The following is a 27,476-nucleotide window of genomic DNA, read 5'->3' on the forward strand; positions in this document are numbered from 1 at the left end:
GCCAGCACTGTAAGTCTATGGAGATGTTCAACTTCTTTCAACATCAATTTATCTATCGTTCAGGATGTAGGAACGTTTAACTTTTTCATTCACACATTCATACAAAAATACGGTCTAGAGCAGTGGTTCCCAACCTTTTTCCCCCCAGGGACCCCCAAACATCTCTGATAAAATTCGCGGACCCCCTCCTAATAAGATACCATAAAATACTTATTTTTTTTTCATTTTAATAACAAACTGCTTATACACAGGCATATGCATCACAATTAGACCCACTATGCTTCTTTGACTTGTGCCTTCAATCAACAAATCTCATCTTGCACCATATGCATTTCAAAATGTTTGGCCAACATTTTGGGGTGTGTCGTTTATAATTCCGTGGCCGACGTTAAATCATTCATGTCGTATGGGTGATATATAGATCAGAGCAGTTTGTATCGAAAATGGTAAACAAACAGGCTGAAACTCACCCCAGTCTCCTCGTAGCGTTGGGTGATGAGCGTGGAGCAAAAAGATCGCTATTATGGGATGTTGATCTAGGTGAACCAAATAATGTTGTTTATTGAGTTATGGCAACGGATCGATTATTCAGTGTGTCAAGATGGAGTCCCGCGAGCGATAGCGAGTGGCCGGAGGGAATAGGGGGGACACCAAGCACTTCCGGCGTGACTTCCGGTTTTGGCAACTCGCCGATCGGCCACCAGGTGGCGGTATTGAAGCGTTGGAGAGTTGAGCGGAGATCTACAGCACCCGTCAAGGATCCGTGGGTGAAATATGAATACCATGACAGAAATTTGAAATATTGATCTCAAAGACGTTGTAAAACGTCATTGGCAGATTACGCATGGCGAGGAATGACGTGGTAACACGTCATTGGCGAGAAAAGGGTTAAAGGGGAGATGAAGCATTGAACAATGTGATCCTAGTTTGTTTGTTGTGTACCTTGTGTAAGACAGGGTCCTATAATCAAATGTGAAATCCTGCTTATTTCCCTGAAAAATCAATGGCGGCGCCATTTTAGATAGTGACATCACGTTGTTGGTTTGGTCTGGCTCCTGGTTTACACTGCTGGTTAGCTGCCTAGCTACGGTTCAGCTAACTAGCAACATGCAGCATTTAGCGAGCTGGGTTAGCCGGCTAGTTGGCTTTGAATCCCGGCTAGGTAGCCAGCAGGCTAAATGCTCCGCGACGCTGATTGAACCGTAGCTAGGTAACCAGCAGGCTAAATGCTCCGTGACGCTGGTTGAATCGTAGCTAGGTAACCAGCAGGCTAAATGCTCTGCGACGCTGGTTGAACCGTAGCTAGGTAGCCAGCAGGCTAAATGCTCCGCGACGCTGGTTGAACCGTAGCTAGGTAGCCAGCAGGCTAAAAACTCTGACGCTGGTTGAACCGTAGCTAGGTAGCCAGCAGGCTAAATGCTCCGCGACGCTGGTTGAACCGTAGCTAAGTAGCCAGCAGGCTAAATGCTCCGCGACGCTGGTTGAACCGTAGCTAAGTAGCCAGCAGGCTAAATGCTCCGCGACGCTGGTTGAACCGTAGCTAGGTAGCCAGCAGGCTAAATGCTCCGCGACGCTGGTTGAACTGCCTGGGCTGGTCTGTCTGTCGAAGACCGAGGGAACCGCATCGGGCTTCAGCTGATTAGTGGTCTTCTGGACAAACCTCCCACCATCAACAACATAATCCGAGGCAATGAAGTGTTCGCTGCAGATCTTCATTCCCTGTCCAACAGGCTGATCGCGCCGCTTGAGTGAGGCCAGCCAACGTGCCAACAACACTGTTTTTTTCACTGGTAGTTTGTGGAAATGAACCAACTTTCCTCTCTCTTTCACACAGTAAAATTTGTTTGAACAGCCAGGAGCAATACAAAAAGAACCACCACGGTCTCGTTGTTTGGTAGGCAACGTTGCATTTACTGATTGACCTTCAAGACACTCCATGTTTACTAGGCAGCTAACCAGCAGTGTAAACCAGGAGCCAGACAAAACCAACACTATGACGTCAGCAACAAAATGGCGGCGCACATGTTCATAAATGCTACATAAATGGACATAACAAATAGTTTTTTCTTAGAAACGCCTTATTTTTATAACGTGATTTTTTTCTGTGGTTTATCTAAATACTAATTTGATGCTATGACTATGTTTATATCGCTATGCTTCATCTCCCCTTTAACGTTAGCAAGCTAAGCATGCATAGCGTGACCTGTGTAACGTTAAGTAACTTGTGTTCCACGGGGAAAGACCGTTCATCACTGCATACAACTTGGTTTAATCCAAACGTCCATTCAGAAACTTTGTATTATGAAATAATTCAGGGATGTCATGTCTGACTATATCCCTATGCCTTGGTGCGAGTTCAGCTGACACTGTTGACACGCCCACTACACAAAGCGTGTGCACACACACACACACACACAGCTCCGGTCATGCATCCACTCAACTCATGGAAAATACAGCATCAGGCTATTGTTCTAAAAGTATCTCTACTAATAAAATGGAGTATTGAACCGTTTTTAACTCTTTGAGCGCCACCAGCTTTCCCCATCTTTACCGCCTGGCGCCAGCGTTATTGACCATTTTAGCGATGTTTGCAGACCCATCGTGTGTTCTGTATTATAGCTATGGAGACAATAGTATGGCTCATTTGACAGGCATTGTTCATAGTCCATTACTGACTAATCAGTTAATTTCTACACACTGTGGTTTGCTACACGCTACGCGCGAAACATCGCCCCTTTCCAAAATAATCCAGTCTTTTTTCATAGATTGCGAGATATGACTCGTTATATGCAATACGCCCAAATCGTTCTGGTTGATCGCCTGAAACCCCAAATACTCCCAAATCAAAGGTATATACCATGTACACATGTGTCTTCACAAAATCAAGGGGGGGGTCGTTCTAACTAGAAACTGCGATTGTGTTTGTCAAGCATGTTTTACGTCCGGTAAAACACGACACTGATCGTTACAAAAACATGTTTCAGGTTCTGTAAAATAGACATAAAATATACCTTACCTTAGCCGGAAGGTATTCCAAAAAGAATAATTCCCAGTGATCGCATCGCCCGTCTATAAGGGAAATAGGCTTCAGGCAAAAAAATCTCGAGGCGATCGCTCTGTCGCTCTGACTCCAAGGAGGAGGGGCCCTTGCAAAAAAAAAAAAAAAAAAGAGAATAGGTGTATCCACACCAAGCTATTCCAGTTCAGAAGGTAGGCAATACTGCCACCTGGTCAGATTCGATCATCATTGCAATTCCAACGCAGGCAGATGAGCCAGGGAGACCTAGATGGCTCCGGCTGACCGTATAGAACGGGGATCAAAGGAAAAGATCAAAGGATCTAAACCCGAGTATACTTGGGTTTTGGCGCTCAATGGTTGGCGAGATAACCCGACTATACTCAGGTATGGCACCCAAAGAGTTAACAGCTGGGTATTGTATTGGGTGGGACATTCTGATTTAAGAACTTCTAAATAAAATAGAAAGTCCCAAAATAGTTAATTTATCTGACTGCTTGTATTATTGATCAAAAAGTAGCCAATAATAAAGCAATGTCGATTCTGTTCTTAATTAATTGTTGTTTTTTCCTTGCAAAATTATCAAAAAGTACCGAACCGTTAAGCAGTATCGATAAGAGTAGTAGTATCGATAAAATCCTAATGATACCCATCCCGCCGTGAAATATAATTTTCTGTTGTTGTAACTGAAATAGTTTTGTGTTTGCGTCTGTGTAGGTGTTTTGCCCTTATAGACAGCAGTACTCTGGAGCAGACCAGAGAGGAGACGGAGACGGAGAAGATGACTCATCTAGAGAGTCTGGTGGAGTTGGGCCTGTCCTCCACCTTCAGCACTATACTCACACAGTGCTCTTTAGACATCTTCAAGGTGACACTCATGCCACACCTCTCTGTTTGTCTCTCTTTCTTGGTCTTTCTGTTATTCTTTATTTCTCTTTATCTCTCTCTCTCTCTCTCTCTCTCTCTCTCTCTCTCTCTCTCTCTCTCTCACACATATATATAATGACGTTTTGAAGAACAAGCATATTCAAGCAGTGATTACATTATACGACTAAGTCTAGTCTAAACATGGCCAAATATTGCCCGGTTGCCAGCATTTTAAGGTTAGAGCTTGTTAGTATTTAAAACGAGACCAAATATGGTGCTGTAATTAATGAAGTCTTATATGGTAACAACTCACTCAGGCAGGATTGCGCTCATATATACAGACCTCTGTTTCATCTGTAACATGCTGATTACTGCAGGTGGCTCTGGAGAAGGTTTTCAACTTTGCCACCACCAACATCTTTGAGACACGCGTGGCAGGCAGGATGGTGGCCGACATGTGCAGAGCCGCCACCAAGGTATGTCCTGAACCCAGCATAAGGCACCAGCCTGTCTTGTAGCTTCCCAGTTGGACCCGGTTACATGGTTGGGTCTATGATACTGTATGATAAATACGGTTATTTTCACTCAGTGGCAGTTGGAATAATTTAAATCCCTCATTTCGCAGTATGACGCCCTTTCTGTGGAAACACTTGTCACCTCACTACTGGCTTTCTTTACATGGTCAATATTGGATTGTTCAGTCTGTTAATGTTTGTAAATATTTGAGTAAAACCTGACCTGCATGTTCAGTTATATTTCTCTTAACACAATAACTGCCACGCAATATATGCATCCTTAGCAGCTGACGCCATCACTGTAAACGGTGGGAGTCGCTCACCTTGTTTGCAGGACTATAACTATTTCAATATTATAGCTATATATGCAATACTATGGCCCATTTGACATCGGGTATCTATCGTTCAAGATGTGGAAAAGTAATATTTTTTCCATCCATACATTGTCGTTTTATACCGTGGTGAATAGAAGTATAGTTTTAGAGTGGTCTAGGATAATTCCTGGAACGCTAGTAATAGGCTGCGACACATATTATACTTAATCCATTGGCATTTCGTCCCTATACACTCTACAATAAAAAATTCAAATAGCATATGATCTGTATATTATGTTCCATCATGCATGCATGCAGGAAGGGGGGGGGGGGGGCGTTGTTTATGATTAATTGATTGTCAATAACGGCATTCGTTAGTACAACAGCATACGTTGATCAGAGTGATGGCAATGGACAATCAAGCTGAAATTAACGTTAGATTGCTCTTACCGCTGGCCGATGAAACTGCAAAAAGAATATTCCAATTATTTGATTGCCATCTGCTAGATTGTATGTCCATTTGGCCGACGCCATATGCTCCAAAAGCATAATGATTCTGGCGTCCCAAAGGCGATTCAATGCAATCGAGTGTGTATCTGGATCCACGTTACAAGATAACTCCGCCCGGAAGACATTCACTGACTCACAGAGTCAAGCTTCCTCCAGAAAGTAAGTGCAACATCGGCCGCATACCACCAGGCGGCGGTATCGGACCGTTGCGATCTCAGACAGAGTGCTAAACATTCCCACAGCACAGCAGGATGAATTATGAATGGAAATAGCTAATAAAATAAATAACTATCATAATAACGAGTATACTTCGTATAATTCGATTAGCGGGCTATAACGAGTTAATTCGTTTCTGGCGCAGAAACGGTTAAAAAGAGAAACTCTTCTAGAACATTATGACTTCACCCAGAGTGTAGATTTATGGTAAAAAATTACTAGCCTGTAGGGCGGCTAGGTGGTGTAGTGGTCTAAGGCACTCGCCACCAGTGTGGAGACGCTAGGATTCGCGTGTTCGAATCCAGCTCTCCACATTGTTTTTCAGTTTGGCTGGTCGTCCGCAGTAATACACATTGGCCGTATTACGGGGAGGGAAAAACTGAAGGGTGGGGATCGAACGTTGTGAACAAGCGACTCCTACAAGTCGGTTGGTGCGCCTGCGCAGTAGAATCAGGAAGTGTCGGGGGCAGCGTGAGCCTCCCACGCGTTACTCCTCGACACTGATAGATCGAGCTGCGCAGGTGAAAAGATGCGACTGCTGTTACCTCGAGTACCGGAGGGGACTTGTGCTATGTATGACTTAGTCCTCACTGCAGCCGGCTTGTGGGAGGCAAGAAACAGCGTTCGTGACAGGGGAGGGTTGAATTGGATGATACGAAATTGGGATGGGAGAAAATATAGAAAAATGGGAGAAAAAGTGGATCAAAAAAAAAAAAATTACTAGCCTGCCTACAAAGTTTGTAATGTTCTAAGCCAGATACCATATTATATATTTTACTTTGACTGCTAAGCTAATTGCCTACTTTGAGATGAATACATTTCAGATTACTTTATTCACCATATTGTATATACAAATGGAACGTGATTCGACATTACAGTGCATGATTTTTTGCACAAATAAGAATAACAATAATAAATAAATAGTTATAAAGTGCAAAACAGGACAGAACAGTGAGACAACGATAAGACAATGAAGTGCAGTGGTTGGGACATGTATACAGTACAGCACAAAGTTCAAGTCCAAAAGTCCAGCCCTAGCAGCTCGCCATAGAGGGGGGGGGGGGGGGGGGGCAGGGGCAGGGGGACACCTGACTCGTTTACCAGGTGATCTGCTGAGGGGAAGAAACTGAGTATCTATGGCGGGACCTAAGTGTCTTGGGCAGCCGTAGCCGCCTGCTGTGGGGGAGCATGGTGAAGAGGTTATGACCCGGGTGGGCGGGGTCTGCCATGATCTTCCTCGCCCTCCTCAAGGCCCTGGTGGAGTGTAGGGACTCGAGGGAGGGTAGGGAGCAGCCGATCACCCTCTCTGCCGAGCGTATCACCCGCTGCAGCTTGGCCTTGTCCCTGACCGTGGCGGCAGGGAACCAGGTGATGATGGACTGGATGATGGCGGTGTAAAACTGGACCATCATGGTCCTCGGCAGCCTGAGCTTCCTCAGTTGACGTAGAAAGAACATCCTCTTCCGGGCCTTTTCATTGAGAGCGATGGAATTCAGCTCCCATTTTAGGTCCCGGGAGAGTGTCATGCCGAGGAAGCGGCAGGACTCCACAGAGGCCACGGGGTGCCTCCCAGAATGATCGGGGTGGGGGGGGGGGCTGCTGCCTTCCGCCTGAAGTCCACCACCATCTCCACTGTTTTCTGGGCGTTTAGGTCCAGGTTATTGCAGCTGCACCAGCTCAGCAGCCTCTCGATCTCCCTCCTGTAGGCGGACTCATCCCCCCTGGATATGAGACCCACCAGGGTGGTATCGTCCGCAAACTTCAGGAGCTCCATGACCATATCATTACCTTTATATTATTCCAACAGGTGATTGTAATCAAATAGCCGGTGATTAGCATTACATGACGGCCATGGCCAATGAGATGTGGGCATTGTGCCATATTGTATGGCAAAACACGTGAGTATATTATGAATATGTTTTTTCTCTTCGCAGTGTCACCCTAAGGAGTCACTCAAGAAATTCGTGCCACACTGCTGTAACGCCATGAACCAGATTGCAGTCAGTAAGTCATCAACAAAAAGATAACCTTGGGTTCTTATGCCTGGGCTTTGGGGGGGGTGTATGCATCACTCTGGCCTTTGTTTTGCGTAGTATCTTCGGTTAGATCTCTCTCTCACTTTCTGACATGAACTCTCCTCGTCCCTCTTGTCCAGATGAGGAAGTGTTGCAGGAAGAAGAGCTCGACAAGGAGTTCCTGTGGAACCTCCAGCTACTGTCGGAGGTGAGTGTAACACTGCTTTGCTGTCGGGTGATTCAGTTCTACAGCAATTAAAGGAGAACGCCACTCATTTTAAGAATTGACACGTGTTCTGTTCAATGACTGTTCAATGAGTATTGGCGAACACACACAATTCTAAAGTGGAACACACACTTTCCTGAAGCTAGAAATCGGAGCGAGAACCCTCTAATCTGTGATGTAAAATCGGGGACTTAAATTTAAAAAAAATTAAAAACAATAAAAAAAAGAATTCTAACCTTACTGTCATGCACTTGTCCTAATATACTAACCTACGCTCTAGCACTCAACACTTTGATGAACATTGTTACTCAGCTGATAGATGTGTGCCCTTCCTGATTACTTGTCGTACAGAACTTGTAAGTTGCTTTGGATAAAAGCGCCAGCTAAATGACTAAATGTAAATATACACATATACAATGAATGGGGCACTGACTTTATGAGGCCATAAAATATTTGCCTGAGCTCTTTCATTCTAGCATGTTCTATTAGCTGTAGTCTTTTGTAGAATGCAAGGTTTGTTAAATTGAAACAGTTTACATAGAAGAATATTTAAAATGTCAAGTCAAGTCAAAAACGGGAAAACACTATAGTGGGAGGTTTAAGATTTTCACATGAAAGCAACGTTGCATACTCCTGGGTTTTCATCCACACATCTTTTACGCCTCCTCTCCCTGTTCTCAGGTGACTCGGGTGGACGGGGACAAGCTGCTGCCCTACAGCTCTCAGCTGGTCCAGATCTTACAGCTGACCCTCCACCTGAAGTGTAAGCAGGGCTACACCCTGGCCTGCAACATGCTTCATCACATCCTGCGCTCCACCGCCCTCATCTATCCCACAGAGTACTGCAGCGTCCCCGGAGGCTTCCAGCAGCCCAAGGGCGACTACCTACCCATCAAGGTACTGCTTTTAATTCAGACATAGAACTGTGGGTTTTTTTAGGTTTTGAGATGAGTGATGTGTTGAAACCACTATGCTGGAGTGTTGGGTACATTGATGGTTAACCACCGTAGATGTTGTGCACTTGTGGCTGTTGTATGACATTCACATCATATCAACGATTCAGATTGATTCACTAACAAGAAGCACATGAGCTATATAAAAAAGAGCCATATATGGTTGTTCACCTGAAGGTTTTATTTATCCAAAATAAGTTGACTGAGGATACACATGGCTTCCTGCTTCACACTGAACATACACATGGCTCCCTGCTTCACACTGAGGATACACATGGCTCCCTGCTTCACACTGAGGATACACATGGCTCCCTGCTTCACACTGAACATACACATTGCTCCCTGCTTCACACTGAACATACACATGGCTTCCTGCTTCACACTGAACATACATATGGCTTCCTGCTTCACACTGAACATACACATGGCTTTCTGCTTCACACTGAACATACACATTGCTCCCTGCTTCACACTGAACATACACATGGCTTCCTGCTTCACACTGAACATACACATGGCTTCCTGCTTCACACTGAACATACACATGGCTTCCTGCTTCACACTGAACATACACATGGCTTCCTGCTTCACACTGAACATACACATGGCTTCCTGCTTCACACTGAACATACACATGGCTCCCTGCTTCACACTGAACATACACATGGCTCCCTGCTTCACACTGAACATACACATGGCTCCCTGCTTCACACTGAACATACACATGGCTTCCTGCTTCACACTGAACATACACATGGCTCCCTGCTTCACACTGAACATACACATGGCTTCCTGCTTTACACTGAACATACACATGGCTTCCTGCTTCACACTGAACATACACATGGCTTCACACTGAACATACACATGGCTTCCTGCTTTACACTGAACATACACATGGCTTCCTGCTTCACACTGAACATACACATGGCTTCACACTGAACATACACGTGGCTACCTGCTTCACACTGAACACATGGCTTCACACTGAACGTTTTAAGTACCTCGGAGTCCACATATCCGAGGACTTGACATGGACCACACACATTGACAGTGTTATCAAGAAGGCACGACAACGCCTCTACTACCTTAGGCACCTAAGGAAGTTCAAAGTGAGTCAGAAGATCCTCAAGAACTTCTACTCATGCACAATAGAGAGCATCCTGCCTGGCAATATCACCTCCTGGTTTGGGAATAGCACTGCACAAGACCGTAGCAGACTACAGAGAGTGGCCCGTTCAGCTGAACGCACAATTGGAGGGGGGCTTCCCACTCTCCAAGACATATACAACAAGCGCTGCATGGGTAAGGCTAAGAGAATAATCAAAGACCCCAGCCACCCAAACAACTGCCTCTTTGAACTGCGGTCAGGCAAGCGATACCGGAGTCTCATGGCAAGCACAGAGAGACTCGGAAGGAGCTTCTATCCCCAGGCCATCAGGATGCTCAATGAACAATAACAGACCATTAAATACACCCACAACACACACATCCACACGCACACACTCACTTTAAATAAACACACAGCACCAACTTTAGACACTAACACACTTTATATTTATTGGCATCAATCTCATGCACCTCATTGCACCTCACCACAAGCTAAGCTATACCTCACCATTTCTACACTGTACTGTATCTGCATTGTATAGACTGTACATATACTGTATATATGTATATTGAACATTTTTGTTTTGTTTACGTACTTTACTTTCTATTTTATACTTATATTATACTATTTTATCTTGTTATTTTATCTAGCACACTCTCAGGAGCAACACAGAAAGAAGCATTTCATGCAAAAGTATTCTGTATTTCTGTATGATAAAGAAACTTGAGAACTTGAAACATACACATGGCTTCCTGCTTCACACTGAACATACACATGGCTTCCTGCTTCACACTGAACATACATATGGCTTCACACTGAACATACACATGGCTCCCTGCTTCCCATTCATATGGTAACACACATTCATGCCAGGGAGCTGCCCGGTGTCCAGTACAACCGCAGTATTCTACTATTAGCCCCTAAGCAGTGTTGCCAGATGTACGATAATTATTGCATTTGTACGATAATTTACCCTCTGTGATAAGTTTGCCCTCTGTATGCCTATTATGTTCTATTGGTTAGAACTTTCAAACGATCATTTGCCTTATATATAAATCCTGTTTTCACAGGATGAATATCACTGAAAATAATGAACAGACCTGTCTGTTTCTGCTGAGTCACAGAGGGGTCTGAGTTGGTTTTATGACCATGACCTCTCGTGTGTGTGTGTGGGTGGGGGGGGGGGGGGGTTACTTGGGCACATTGGCAGTTATACAACCCGCCCCCAGCCACCCACCCTCTCTGATTCATTGTCTCCATCCCTCCCCACCACTCCGCCCCCGGGCTGGTTAGTCAGTGAAAATAGAGGGGCCTTGACTCTGATCCTATTATGTCTCTTAACAATGTGGGTGCTACCGCCTCACTGTGTTCGAACCAACACACCTGAGCTTTATGCCTTACGCCAGGATAACTGTCCTTTATTTTACTTACACACACTTTATTTTACATTCACATTTTTAACTCTAATAACAGGTGAACATGAAGCCATCAGAACACTGTCCATGTGTAGAGCTCTCCAGCCTGCTCTGTCTGTCTGTCTGTCTGTCTGTCTGTCTGTCTGTCTGTCTGTCTGTCTGTCTGTCTGTCTGTCTGTCTGTCTGTCTGTCTGTCTGTCTGTGCGTGCGTATCTGCTGCAGTCCCTGTGGAAATAGAGGAGAGAGGTTAATCACACAGACCAGCTGCACCTGTGCTAATTAACAGTCCCCCACTGCGGCTCCGACTTTTTCCTGACTGCAGCCGACACCAGAACCACTCCCGTCTCCCAGTCTCTTCACTAAAGGCACCGAGAGCAGAGCAGCCCACTGCCTGGATTAGTGTCTCTCTGGCTCTCACAGGGCAGATATCGTGTCTTTGGCACGTTTGTCAGAATCGCCAGTGGTAGTGGCGACGGCCCATGAGCCTCAATATGGAATGAGTCTTTCCTTTTATCGGCACTGTGTGCCGTAGCTGCCTTGCTTTCACAATTTTCCATTTGTGACATGCTGTAAAACCTAAGAGCACGACACACTATTGAAGCAAAAAAAAAAAAATAAGACAATAGACCTCTCGCATGTGTTGTATTTACGGAATCTCCTGTAGCTATAGGAAAATGTATGGACTATTCACAGATCGCTCCTAGCTTCATCATTGGTACGTGCTGGTTCAATGTCTGTTCTGATATCGATTTCTCTCTCTGCTAAAGCGGAGGATTTTAAAAGCGGCAGTTTAAAACAAGGAAAAATGGCTAGCCAAAACCCTTTTTTTGAGAGCAACTTAAAACAATGTGTTCTCCGTCTGTGCAGGACTGGGGTCGGCCGGGGGACCTGTGGAACCTGAACATCCAGTGGCACGTGCCCTGCGTGGAGGAGACCTCCTTCGCTTTCTACGTCCTGGACCTGATCCTCCAGCCGGAGCTGCAGCGCCTCCAGAGATACGCCCAGGGGGAACAGGACATGAGCAGGTGAGGAGGAATCAACAGTGTTTTTTGCAGCCATAAAAATAACACTATTTTTAATATCTCTAGTGAAAGTCTTTCTTAGACTTTGTTCTTAGTTCTACAATAAGTGTGATTTGGTTCGACTTCAAGATGGCGGCCATGCAGTAGACAACTCGAACCACATGCTCCCGGTGATAATTGACTAAACTATCTGAAAACACGGCTTAAATCCGAATACCCCCCGAGAAAAGCGAAGGGGAAAACAGTTTCAAGACTACTCTATTGAGAAAATGAAATGGAAAACTCTGAGTCGGAAGGAAAAGGCGATGGAGAGTCGGAGATAAATAGGCGCTCCACTAGGCACAGACAGACCCATGTACCGGAGGCTTTGGGCCTAGGAGCGATTAGCAAGAAGCTAACGGCGGTAGACACCAAGACACAGATGGCTAGTAGGGCTGAAATAAGCGCTGGCAAAGAGGTACGCAAGGAAGAGATAGCAGCGGGTGTGGAGACTGGAGGGGGAGAAGGAAAGACGGCTATGACAATGGAAAACATGCGCTTGCTATTGAGAGAGCTCTTGTCGGAAGAAGCCGAGAAGAGAAACCAACAAACAATGGAGGCCATGCCCGCACTGTTGAAGGAAGAAGCGGAAAGGAGGAACCTGCAGTTAATGGGGGAATTTGCACGGTTGGAGGAAAAGCTGGAGAAACAAAACAAAACTTTATTGGCAAGTTGGGAAAGAAGGATAAAAGACGGGGTGGATGGAAAGATGGAGGCATGTGAAGCTACCGTGGCCAACCTAGAAGCGAGGATGAAGGAACAGGAGAGACTATACACGGAAAGAGAGGCCTCGTTGGATAGCAGAGCTACGGACCAGGATCGTTGGGAGAGGGAGTGCCAGAGGCTCCGAACTGACGGTAAGGAGATGGGAGAGAATATGGAAAATATGATCAACTATGCTAAACGGAAGAATCTGAGAGTGATCGGCATACCAGAGGAACAAGACCCGAAAGGACAGAGAGGAACAATGACAGAATACTACTCAAAGATACTCGGGGGGGCTAGCGGGGGTAGGAGTCTTCACTAAAAATCCCAGGCTGGAAGCGGCGTACAGAGGGGCTCCCGCGAGAAGGAAAAAGAGAGGCGAAAACGGAACCGGGAGGAGGCCACTCATAGTGGTATTCTCCAACCAACGGGACAAAGAAGCCATGCTAGACATCGCAAAAAAGAAGCGAGACACACAAAGGATTACAAGTGAGGATATACCAAGACCTCGCCCCGTCCCTGGTCAAGAAGCGGGAGGAAGTGAGAGACTACTGCTTTCAGGGGAAAGGACAGACAGGCTTTGTGAGAGGAGCCATTCTGAAGGTGACGTGGGAAGGAAGAACTACTTTGTGTGATACTCCGGAACAAGCACAACGAGCCTGTGGTATGACTGTGGGGACAGACCCAACGCGACTGAGACAGACACTTGCGGGGCAAGGACCAGAAGAAGAGCAACAGGAGAGACCGCCACAGGTGGATGACACGGGTAGCTAAGAAGGGTAAATAGAAGGGAGGGTTTTAGAAAATAAGTATTAGGGGTATATTCTATACTAACATTTATATAATTGTAATTTCGCTGGATATACACTGTATACGGTTAAAATGTTATTATGGACTATTTTTGTTTTATCTTGTTTCTGTACTTGCATGTAATTTTAACCACCTTGACTGAAAGTTTCATTATGCATTATGTGTTGAGTACTGACTTTTAATAATTTTTGTTTTGCAATAATAAAAAAAAAAAAAAAAAACGGGCAATTTCAATGGTTCAATATATAGGCTGTACAGGTACGGAGACACTATGGATTGTAATTTCTGATTGAATTCTCTAGGAGACATACCCCCATTCTTGAAATGCAAGGGAAAATGCTTGTATATATATGGCAGGCCCCCCTTCTTGCCGGATAATTGATATGAATATAAGATATATATAGGGGCTTTATGTAGGAATAAGAGGTTCAAGGACCCAACTTAAAGGGGGGGGGGGGGGGGGGGGGGGGGGAGAATGGTATATTCTATGGAAAAGGGTAATTTCTGTTTTTCAATATGTGGAATGTGCAGTTATAGTTAAGTAGTTATAGTTAGTTAAGGGCACTATGGAGAGACCGAGGGCCAAACATAGACAGAATGAGGAGGGGTTAGCTAGGAATGGGGAAGGAAGGGAAAATGTATATTTCATAAAGGCACTGCAATTTTTGGTTTAGATAGGGGAAACTAAGAGAGAGGGAAAAAGTCTACCGTTCAGTGTAGGTACTAGACACACACAGACAGGTAAACGGGATAGTTATATAGGGACACTACGGAGAGGTCAAGGACCCAACATAGGCGTGAGGAGGAGTGGATAGTTAGGATTTGGGGAGGAAGGGGAAGGGTTTAATACATAAAGGTGCAGCAAGTTCTGATTTAACTCTACAAAAGATACCCCCCTTCTTAAAGGGTAAAGGGTATAGCTTAGAGGTTTTCGTAGGTCATATCCCCTTTCTTAACATGTATTGGATATGGTCGATGCCCGGTTGGTGGCGGATTTGGTTTTGTTTCAATGTTTTAAGGTGATAGAGATCCAGGAGTTTAGAGGCTGAAATAGAGAGTTCCTCGAGATGGTTACGAGAGGAGGAAGGGGGGGGGGAGTAGGGATACAGGATCAAGTTGAAGATAGTTTAGTCAAGTTAGACTTTAACTAGCAGAAATGAGAAAAAGGGAGCATGTGGTTAGAGCATACTAGGAGGGGAGAGCGGCAGGAAAGGGAGAAAGGCAGGTAAGATGCATCCTGTCAAAAGGAAGCAGGAAGAGACCTGTAGGAAGTCAGAAAAGAGGAGGGTCAGAGGTCCGTGCCCAATAGGGGGGACGTTAGCTTTATATGTGGGGTTTGGGGGTACTTGTGTTTTTTCTCTTTTTTTATTTATTACAGGACACTTCGGCTGGATCACCACATCACAAAACATAGAGGAGAGAGGGGGGAGGAGGGCAAGAAGAGAATGGGCAACATAGGACATAAGGATGAGAAGAAACGAAATAAAATATATGAGCTGGAACGTGAGGGGGATGAGCCACATTATTAAGCTAAAACAGATTCTAGGGAAGATAAAACGATCAGGAGCAAAAATAGTGTATTTACAGGAAACACACAGCACTGGGGAAGATCTCAAGAGGGTCGAGAATAGATGGAAGGGACAGGTATACTCGGCGCCATTCAACTCACAAGCTAGAGGAGTAATGATACTAATAGACAAGTCGATACCATTTACTTTAAGAAATAAAATTGTAGACCCGGGAGGGAGATTTATAATATTAAGCGGTACTATAGTCTCCACGCAGGTGAACCTAGTAAATATATATGGACCAAACAATGATGACCCGCTGTTTTTTCAAGAACTGTTTATGAAAATGGCATATCTCACGGGCCAGTTCATCATGGGGGGAGACTTTAACTGCGTGAGGAGGCCGGAAATAGATAAATCAGGGGGAGTGGATACCTCCCACGGAAGAACAAGGAAAGTGATAGATACGTTTATGAGAGACCTCGACTTGGTTGAGATATGGAGAAAACTAAACCCAGGCAAGAGGGAATATTCGTGCGCTTCAAAATGACTAAGTAGGCCATCGTTCTCTAGAATAGACTATTTTTTAGTTTCGACAAGCTTGATATCTAAATTTACAGGAAGTGAATATGACAGTAGATTACTGTCTGACCATTCTTCGATGACGTTAACTATGAACATGCCGGAAATAGCGAAGGCACCCCCTAGATTCAGACTCCAAACCAAGTGGCTCAACAACCCGAAATGTATGACTTTTATAGATGAAAAAATAGACATGTACTTCTCCATAAATACAGACCAGACAAGTGCAACGATGAGATGGGAGGCATTTAAGGTGTATATAAGGGGAGAGATGATAAGCTATACTAAACATAAGTCTAAGGAACACTATAAGCAAATGGAGGACATAGAAAGACGGGTAAAAGAAGTGGAAGAACAGCTATATAAGGGAGAAGACCCAGCAAAGCAGAGAGAACTACGGGTATTAAAGGCCCAGTACAAGCATAAGCCACTACAAAGATAACATCGGACTTACAGTGGCTAAAACAATCATACTACGACCAAGGGGAAAAAGCAGGCAAGATACTGGCATGGAGAATTAGAAAGGCACAAACGGAAAGGATGATAAATACGATCAAATTAGGGAATGGGGTGGAAACGAATGACCCAATAGAAATAAATAACGCCTTTAAAGAATATTATGAAAAATTATATAAATCAGAATACCCAAAGGACACAGAACAACAAAATGAATTCCTGGACAAGTTAGAATTCCCAAAAATAACGGAGGAGGAACAGAAACAGTTTGACCAAGAGCTAACAATAGAAGAATTAAACGAGGCGCTTACGGTTATGAATAGCGGGAAGGTGGCGGGCCCAGATGGGATACCAACAGAAATATACAAGAGATTCACAGGGAAACTGCTACCCCACCTACTGGAAATGTTCAATGAAGCATATGAGGAGGGGACTTTGCCTCCATCCTTAAGATCGGCGATGATTTCGGTACTTAAGAAACCGGGAAAGCCACCCTCAGACACAACTTCATATCGTCCTGTGTCCCTCATGTCCTGTGATACGAAGATTTTATGTAAGGCGCTAGCTAGACTCATAGAGAAGTCGATTCCACATCTGATAAAAAATGACCAGAACGGATTTGTATTGGGAAGACAGGGATTTCATAACATTAGGAGATTACTAAATGTTCTTCACACTAAGAAAAACGAAAAAGACCATGCAGTTCTGTCATTAGACGCCGAAAAGGCATTTGACAGGATTGAGTGGGGATACCTGTTTGAAACACTTAAAAGGTTCGGGTTTGGGGAAGGATATATAAAGTGGATCAGGATTCTATACACAGACCCAATGGTCGAAATAACTACAAACAACCAAATATCGACACCGTTTAAACTACAGAGATCTACCAGACAGGGATGTCCGATTTCTCCGTTGCTATTTTTATTCGCAATCGAACCATTAGCGATGACGATTAGGCAGGACCCGGGAATCACAGGGATGAGAATAGGGGGAATGGAGCATCGCCTATCGCTTTTCGCGGACGATATAATACTATACTTAACAAAATTGGATACCTCAATTAGAAATGCTAACGAAATACTAGAGAAATTTGGAGTATTTTCAGGATATAGAACGAATACAAATAAAAGCGCACTTAATAAAAGAGAAAGGGAAAAAGCGCCGGTGCACACGCAGTTCGCGAGCACCCCCAAGGGGTTTACGTACTTGGGGATAAAGATAACCCCGGAGATTAAAGACTTAGTACGAAGTAATTACGATCCAATAATGACAGATGTAGAAAATAGCCTTGAAAGATGGAGCAAATTACCAATATCAATGATAGGCAGAGTGAATATTATTAAAATGATTATATTGCCTAAATTCCTTTACCTATTCCAGTCAATCCCAATGCCCTTACCGGAAACGTTCTTTCTGAGATTGAAAACGATGTTCACACGTTTCATATGGAACAATAAAAAACCCAGGTTGAGACTGACACTCCTTTACCTCCTGTATGACAGAGGAGGGCTTAGACTTCCAGATATGAGGCTTTATTACTGGGCGGCACAGCTCATGACAGCAATGTTCTACTTTCAACATGCAGATATACCGGCTTGGATGGAGATAGAAAAAGAAGAGACAAAGATAACACTAGACGCATATATATATTCACAACATTCACGATATTCATCACAGTAAGGATCTGGCACAAGGCGCACTTACACTTAGGTAGAAGAGATAAGTTATCGGGGTATACACCAATCTGGGGGAATGAGGAATTTAAACCGGGAAGGAATGATGGGGGATTCAAAAATTGGGCAGAAAGAGGTTTGGGTAAGATTAAAAACGTATACTTAGAGGGAGAATTGATGACATTCGAACAGATAGTAAGCACATTTGAAATCCCAAGATCACATAGATTTAAATACTTTCAAATCAGGAGCTACGTAGTCTCAAAGAACGGGGGCACAGAGGAACCACCCACCTCCATAATAGAAAGACTTACGAGGAACAATATGGTGGGAAGAGGACAATTATCCAAGTTTTATGATGTGTTGTTATCAGGATCGGAAGAGAGCTCTTTGAGCAGTTTGCGGGCATGGGGGTAGAAATAGCAGAAGAGGACTGGGAACAAGCATGTGAGATGTCACAGACACTTTCAATCAATACCAGATGTAAACTCCTACAATATAAGTGGATACATAGAGTATATATAACACCAGAGAAATTACACAAGTTTTATCCCATGATCCCGGATGAATGTACTAGGTGTGGGGTAGAGGTGGGGACCCTGTACCACTGTATGTGGGAATGTGAGAAGATACAGGAATATTGGAAGGAGATATTGGAACTCATATCGGAGATGACGGAGATAGAAATCCCGACCGATCCTAAGTTATGTATACTACACTTATACCCGGAGAAGTTCCCAGCTTATATTAGAAAGAGGAAATTGATTAATTTTTGTTTGTTTGGCCAAGAGAGTGATAGCTTTGAACTGGAAGGAGATACAGAGACCAGGAGCTAAACAGTGGTTAAAGGAAGTGTCAGAAAACTTAGCAATGGAGAAACGAACATACATACAGAAGGGAAAAACAGAGCAGTTTGAAAGGACATGGACATCGTTTATACACTTCCTGGAAAATGTAAGAATCTGAAAGGAGAGAGATGGGAAACATGAAAGGTAAGGGAGAGGAAAGGGAAAATGGGAGAAAGGTTTAGGGGAAGAAAAAATAAATAAAGAAGAAAAGTGGATGGAGGTAGAGAAGCCGAAGGACAGTCAAGTCAAGAGTTTTATTTGTCACGGCATACAAGTATACAATGAAATGCGGGTGGTCTTGCCCGCAACAATGTGCAATACAGTAGTAACAACATATGATAGAATCCAATAAAACAACATTGTGCAATAAACAGGTAACATAGTAGGGCATATCGGTATTTGTACATAAGTTATTTACAGAGCATGGAGGACATGCTAGGTCCTTTGGTAGTGCATATACACTGTTACTGTTACTATACTATTTTTAAAGTGACCCTTCCTTAGTGGCCATAAGTGTGGGCGTGTGCTTGCTCATGTTAAAGTGGCTGCTAGTGTGCGAGCGTGTACAGCGTGCGTGTCGTGTGTGTGCTAATGTGTGCTTGTGTGTGGAGAGTTCAGTGTTCAAGGCTCTGATGGCCTGGGGGAAGAAGCTGAGCCGAAGTCTCTCTGTCCTAGTAGCTGGGGTTCGCAGGTGTCTGCCTGACCTCAGCAGCTGGAACAGGCTGTTGTTGGGGTGGTGAGGGTCTTTCATTATTCTGCAGGCTCTGAATTTGCACCTCTTGTTGTATAGAACCTGCAGGGGAGGTAGTGCAATACCCGTGGTACGCTCGGCTGAGCGCGCCACTCTCTGTAGGGCCTTCTTGTCCTGTGCCGTGCTGTTTCCATACCAGGCAGTGATGTTTCCAGTCAAGATGCTCTCTACAGCTCCGGAGTAGAAGGACTGGAGTATCTTCCCAGATACTCTGAACTTCCTTAACTGTCTCAGGTGGTAGAGGCGCTGCTTTGCCTTTTTTACGACTGAGTCTATGTGTGTTGTCCATGTCAGATCCTCTGAGATGTGGACCCCCAGGTACTTAACACTTTAATCGCCGGAAACGCCGAAACTCGTCATTGCCCGCCATGCTCATTCTGCCGAAGACGCCGTAACACGTCTTTGATATCAATATTTCAAAAATCTGTGATCGCAATCATATTTCTCTCCCGGGGACCTGAGATATACTGCTGAGCTCCACTCAACTCTCTAACGGTTCAAGAGCGCCATCTGGTGGCCGATCGGCAGATCGCCCAACAGGAAGTCATGTGGATGAAGTGGTGCTCACCCATATTTCGTCCGGGCACTCGCTATCATTAGCAGGACTCCATCTTGACACAGTGAACACCGATCGGTGCACATAACTCGATAAACAACATGATTTGGACATATATACTATTATACAACCTGGAAATGGATCGGATATTTCAACATCCCATAATAGAAAAAAATCGATTCCACGCTCATCCCCCAACGGCGCGAGGAAGATACGGTGAGTTTCAGCGTTATTTTCTAATGTCTGCTATACTAACTGCTCTGATGATCATATGACCCACACTAGATGAATGATATAACGTTGCCCACGGAATTATAAACGACCCCCCGCCCATCCGGTCAACATCAGATCATACGTAGTAACTTCTAGAAGTACCTCCAGTTGAAATTTTTTATCTGGCACCGATCGCTACCAAACTGTATTTGACCATCAATATAATGCATTTGGGGCTATAAATCAAGTTCTGGAGAAAGCTGCAGAAAACGATAAAAACATACTTATACTTTAGACCGTATTTTAGTATGAATATGTGAATGAAAAAGTATAACGTTGCTACATCCTGAACGATAGATAATCGATAGATATAGGACATTGAATGGGCCATAATAATGTCAATTTAGCAATAGAATTTAAAAAGTTATAGCCCTGCAAAGAAGGGGAACTTCTCCATAGACAAATAGAGCTGGCTAGGGATGGTAAATTATGAATTTAACCATGGCGATGAATGAATGAAAACTTTATTTAACAGATTGCAGAATGGGTACAATACAGTACGGCTCAATACATACAATTGTTAAGGGGATGCAGACCTGAGAAAGACGTTTGTCTTGTTTCCATCAGGGTCCCCCATTTTCAATTCATATAGACATTTATGACATACACAACATACATGACATTTATGGCATAGGGACATATAGGTATTTAGTACTGATACATTTGTTACATAAACGGTATTCAAATATACAGTACTGTTACCCCTAGATCCTGACAGAGTATATACATATGATGGGGAGGGGACTGTACATTAGGAGGGGGGGGGGGGTGGGTGGGTGGGAGAGAAATATACATACGGCGGGGAGGGAATATATACATGCGGTGGGGAGGAGACTGTCTATTAGGAGGTGGTGGGGGTTTTGGGCATTTACGGTGGCCAGTTTAGAATTGCAGCCTCCCGTAGGTGCTCTTTAAGAGCGGTTTTGAATGTAGGCAGGGATTCACATTCCTTTACAGCTTTGGGTAGGGCATTCCACATTGTTGTGGCATAATTGCGAAACGTGTTTAGTCCCTTGTTTGAGCCGAATCTGGGTTTAACATGATTTGTTGAGCTTCCTCTGGTGTAGTGGTTGTGGTATTCACTGACCTTTGGGAAGTATTTTGACATGTACATGGGCACCCCGGTCGTATAGTGTATCTTGTAGACCAGGCCCATTGCAAGTTGCTGTACTCTGTCCTCTACTCTAAGCCATCCTAGGTTGTCAAAGTGGGCAGGGGTGAGGTGGGTTCTGAGGTTCAGGTCAAGTAGTAGTCTGACCAGTTTGTTTTGTGATGTTTGTAATTTTGTTTTAAGCGCCTTTGAGGTGCTTTGGTACCATGAGGTGCACGCATAGTCATAGTACCCTTGAATGAGTGCTCCTGCCAGAGTCTTCAGGGTATTCTTGTTTACCAGAGAGGAGATCCGGTACAAGAGCTTGATCAAAGTGTTAAAGGGGAACTATCTTATAAATGGCCTTTTTGAGTGTTTAGCATTGTTTCCTAGCTATGTGAACTTATATTAATATGATCTATGTCTCAAAATTCTCATATTGGCGCATTCTTCCAATTCTCCTCTCACAATATTCACCCTCACTGAACTGAGTCATTTGAAAATGTGCCTATATGTGATGTCATAAAGACACTGCTGCATGTTAATGTTCAGGCGAAGACGACGCTGCACAGTGGTTTAGGAGCCCAGGCTCAAAACAGCTCGAGATCTTGAGGTAGAAAAATGCTGTTTTTGAGGACTTGATTAGAAATACAAAACAATGAATAAAAAAAAATATATATATTACAGAGGTGTTCCATAGACTCAGGAATTGTGTAAAAGTGCCCAAATAGTGAAAGAAATAGTAAAATAGTTCCCCTTTAAAGCTGACAGTTGTTTATTTTTATCTTTTATTTATTTATTTATTTTAATTCATTTTATGTTATTTTATTAGTGTATCTTGTATTGTATTTTTATATTGGTTTATTTTTTATTTTTATTTTTGTGCTGATATTTCCGTGATTTCTTGTAGGTAATTTAAAGGAGAGCTATTTTGCTGTTTCTTTCACGGTGTTGGAACTTTTACACAGTTCCTGTGAGTCTATGGAACACCTCTGAAAGGTTTGGAAAAAAAGGAAAGTAGGAGGATCATTGTTCTATATTTCTAATCAGGTACTGAAAAGCAGCATTGTTCTACCTCAGGATCTTGGGACATTTTAAGGCTGGGCTCCTACCACTGTGTGGCATGGGGCCAAATGCCACACCGACTGCCACATTATTAGGTGGTTGAGGAATCTTGGACATTGAGAGTCGGATACGTGGAGCCTGTAGATATGAATCCACATAGCTGGGGGACGGTACTGGACACTGAGGAAGGCCATTTATAAAATAGTTCCCCTTTAACGATTAACAATTAAGCATTAACAATAATTGTTTCTATGGTAATATGTCTGCGGAAAGGTCAATTGTGTTGTAATTAGGGAAGGGAGAGGATTGAAGGATGTCTTTTTTATTTTTGTCATGTGCTGTTTGTATATATGTATGTTTGCGTAAAAGAAAAAATGTACAATAAAAACATTGTTTAAAAAAAAAATATTATTTGGTTGGCGGCTTTTAGGTTCACTGGAGGAAGATGAAACATTTCACCTGCAGTCCTTAGCACACCACAAAAAAGTCGACCTACCGAATATCAAATGGTGAACACCACTTTTCCCTCAGACAAACCACTTTTGGAAGCATGAATAACAATTTTACACACACTGAAAAGAGATTGGGTTTTTCAAAACGGTGAGAATTAGCCTGCATCTTGCCAAGCTTGGTTGGTTTGGTTGTGTAAAAGTATTGTTTTAGATTATTGTATATATTGTATATATATAAATAAATAACTTTCTCAAATTAAACTGCAATAAATCAGAAATCATCTATCGGTCCAAAATCCCTCACCAGCCACACCCAGGATTTCACCCTAAATATTGATGGTACCATTGTCACCCCCTCCACTCACGTCCGTAACCTTGGCATCATCCTGGACTCCACCCTTTCTTTCCTCCGCCATGTGAACCACATAACCAAATCGGCCTTCTACCACCTCCGGAACATTGCTCGTCTTCGCCCCTCCCTATCACTCTCCGCTGCTGAAACACTGGTTCATGCATTCATATCATCAAGACTAGATTACTGCAACAGCATCCTCTACGGCTCACCAAACACTATTCTCAATAAACTCCAATATGTCAAACTCTGCTGCCCGCATGCTCACCTCCCCCCGTCGCTCTGATCACATCACCCCTGTCCTCCACGACCTCCACTGGCTTCCAATCAAATACAGGATACATTTTAAAATACTAGGTACTTATCACATTTAAAGCCCTCAACAACCTTGCCCCTCCCTACCTGTCCGACCTCCTCCACCGTCACACGCCCACCCGTCGCCTTAGGTCTGCAGATGCCAACCTCCTAACACCTCCCACGACCAGGCTCCGGACCTGGGGCGACAGGGCCTTTGCTGCTGCTGCCCCCTCCCTCTGGAATGCCCTCCCCAGCCATATCCGTGATGCAAACACCCTGACATCGTTTAAATCAGCCCTCAAAACTCACCTTTTCAATCTTGCTTTTGACCTCTAATTCTCTCGGTTTTATTTTATTTTGTCATGTATTATTTTTGTTCTGTTTTTTGTTTTGCTATAGTTTGTCTCTCCTGCCCATGTAAAGCGTCTTTGAGCACCTGGAAAAGCGCTATATAAAATAGATGTATTATTATTATTATTATTATTATTATTATTATTATTATTATTATTATTATTATTATTATTATTATTATTATTATTATTATTGTCTGATTCTTTTGTGGGTTTTTGTTTCCCCCCCAGAGATGATGTCCTACAGAGCCTGGCCATTGTTCAGCACGGTCTACTGGGAGCAGGGAGTCTGTTGCCCCCCCTGAAAGGAGTGCCCATCCCTGAACTGTAAGCTCTAGCATCCACACCGTTTATATATATATATATATATATATATATATATATACATGCATACATACATACTATGTATGGAGCATATTACTTCTTTGAAAATAAGAGTTCAAGTGATATTTAACTTTTAATAAAAGATTTTTTTTTCACTTTTGCACATGAACACACACACACACACACCTCCATAGATGTTCAGGAGCAGGGCCCTTGGGATTGACGGGCACAATTGTCTCCCGCATCAGCCTCTTCTTCTTGATCCCGGAAGCACCGGTTGTGACTGGAGGATCATGAAAAGAAGGCAGGCTTGAGATAGGTCAATGGGCATTTAGGCGTACTCTCCGCAGGCTCTCATTAGCAATAATTGCAAATTGACATATTGATAAGTAAGATCCTGGACACACCATGTAATGTATTACCTGGCCCTTCTCTCCTATGTCTCCTCACAGGTGTGTCAGAAATAACATTTTGAGACCAGGCATTCAAAGCAAAAGTCAATTAAATGAGTTGACTGTGTTTATGATTGACTATTCATGAACTCTTGTAGAGGAATATGCAATAACATATGAAAACAGGGAGATATCACTCTAATGGCCTCTTTATGTCTCACAGCGTTTATCATTTCTGCTTTGGTCAAACCTTCCGTCATACCTATGGTAACAAAAGATGCCAAGCTCCCGACTGCTATGACACTGCAACGTAATTCTGTAAAAAATGCATAATTTCTGTCAAATTATAGTTTGTCAAATGTTTTGAGAGCCCTGGCGCGAATGAGCCGTTAGTTCTGTATAACAGCTGTCCAAAAATTGGGTAGCAGAGACCCCCCCCCCCCCCAGATTCAGACAACTTTATTGATCCCACGTGGGGCAATTCATATTGTAGCTTTGCACGAGTAACAAAAACAAAAACATCTCAACGACAACACAGCAACAACATTCCATGCTATACACAGTCCAGTTAAAGTAAAAGTAAAAACAGACAACTAGGTGTAAAAGGCTACTTAAAGTGACTACTGTCTGTGTTTTAAAAGTGTGATAGCCGAGGGGACAAAAGATTTAGCGCAACGGTTGGTCCTACTCAACGGAACGTCATAACGGCGGCCAGAAGGCAACAGCGAAAACTGCTGAGACGGAGCATAGAGAGATTGATTTCTGATGCTCGTCCCCTTCTTGACCACCTGGTCCGTCCAGAGAGAACATAGCTCTCTCTGTTTGACTCCAATTATTTTGGAGCACACTCTAACAATATTCTGTAGGCTGTTCTTATCTTTAATAGATAGGCCACTGAACCAGCAGATAAAAGAAAAAGTTAAGAGGCTTTCAATAAAAGAACCATAAAAAGTGCTCAGGATCTTCACACTAACAATAAAAGAGTTCAGCTTTCTCAACAAGTAGATCCTCTGCTGACCTATTTTGACAATGGACTCTATATTTAAGTTGAACTTCAGTTTACAATCAAACACAGTTCCCAGATATTTGTAGGATTCAACAATCTGGACATCCTCGTCGTGAATTACACTGACTTGATGATCGGAGTTGTGTCTGAAGTCAATTATCATATCCTTAGTCTTAGAGACGTTGAGGTCCAAGTAATTCTCATCACACCATTTCACAAAGTCGTGAAGTACAGATCCATGATCAGTCTCGGAGCGCTGCAGTAGGGATACAAGGACAGTGTCATATGAAAACATAACCAGATGCCTGTGGTCGTGAAGCGATCTGCACCTGTCCGTATACATAATAAATAAGAGGGGAGACGACACGCAACCTTGGGGGGAGCCAGTGTTAGAAATAGACATGTTGGACATCTGTCCATTGACAAAGACCTGCTGGACCCTCTTAGTGAGGACATTTAGAATCAGCATGAGAAGCTGGTGTGGGAGATTAGAGTCAAGCCTCTCAATTAAAATGTGGGGCTGCATTTAGTTAAAAGCAGGTTTTGAGGGTGATTTTGTAATTAATCTCCATACAAAGCTTTAGAACCCATACTAATTGGGATGGTTTCCAAGTCGTCTATGTCTAAGGTTTTTCACATTCTGCTGTCCCCCCCCACCCCTACAGGGTCCATAGTATGGTCAATCTGGATGAGACGAGACTCTACACAGGAATGCAGTATGGTGAGGTCTTTATTGTTAATTGTGTTCAGTGTTTGTATAAAAAGGTGTTGCCGTTTGTAGTAGGGTTCAACAATATACCAAATGTCTATGTGATCATATTGTATGTTTATAATACAAAATGTAATTGTACAAATTAATGATTAAAACGAAATATCAAGTCAGATTTCTCACAAAAAAAATTCTGAGATATTTGAGAATGAAAATGTGCTTCATTGATACTGTACCACACTTTCCCATGCAGTCCAGTGTGAACATCAGATGGATTACTTAATGTGTGATTAGTCATAGTATTAGTACCTAAGTGCATTCCTTTCTATATTGTCCAGGTCTAGTTTGTAGGGTTGTGACTAACTGCAGTCTCGCAGTGATTCTATTCTCTCTCTCCGTCTACAGATGAGTCCAGAGAGAATTACAGAGATGCTATCTGTGGTGTGATGAGGCAGCTGCTGCGTAAGTGTCCCTTCAGTCCTAAAATAGAATTCACACATTATTTCTAAAATACCTTACAGCTCTATTTTGATTTGTTAATATGTGGACCGCTTCTAACTATGTAATTTAAGGTCTTATGTACATAATAATAAGTATTAGAAATGAGTTTCAAACCTAATTTTAATTATTGTCATTTACATTTTTGTAAATGTATTTGTAGGTGTAATATCCAAACATCTGAGTTTCGAACACCCTTGAAGTAGGTGAATAACGGGAGTCTTGAACGCGAACGACAGGACCACGTGTATAGTTTACAATTTAATAAATAAAAGAAAAACATAACATGTCAAATCACTCGTCGCACGGTCAAAAAATATGACCCTACTATCTACGCTGATTTCTTTCACAACTCCAGCTGTCTTCTACCCAGCTGATATAAGTAGTCGCATGACATTTCCGGTCAATCAAAATAAAATCTTTTATCACATACTGTCTCATTGTCTCTTTTTAAACAAACAAAGTCTTATCAAATCATGACAAATCTTTTTAAACTATAGACTATTAAACGTATCAAATTCAAATATCAAAACATGAATATAGGACATAACCAATTCTTA

At 43.2% G+C, this 27,476-nt stretch overlaps 1 protein-coding gene across 1 annotated transcript in view; it reads left to right on the plus strand.

Moving 5' to 3' along the window:
• Window positions 1-27,476, plus strand: part of psme4a (proteasome activator subunit 4a) — a 184,325-nt gene that overhangs the window by 73,580 nt on the left and 83,269 nt on the right. Inside the window, 9 exon segments of the mRNA XM_084322234.1 lie at window positions 3,734-3,884; window positions 4,261-4,359; window positions 7,373-7,442; window positions 7,594-7,661; window positions 8,361-8,576; window positions 12,026-12,183; window positions 24,219-24,314; window positions 26,375-26,430; window positions 26,824-26,880. Of these exon segments, the coding sequence (XP_084178360.1) occupies window positions 3,734-3,884; window positions 4,261-4,359; window positions 7,373-7,442; window positions 7,594-7,661; window positions 8,361-8,576; window positions 12,026-12,183; window positions 24,219-24,314; window positions 26,375-26,430; window positions 26,824-26,880 (971 nt within the window).

This window comes from Notolepis coatsorum, assembly GCF_963971535.1.
Source record: "Notolepis coatsorum genome assembly, chromosome: 9".
Taxonomy (NCBI): Eukaryota; Metazoa; Chordata; class Actinopteri; order Aulopiformes; family Paralepididae; genus Notolepis; species Notolepis coatsorum.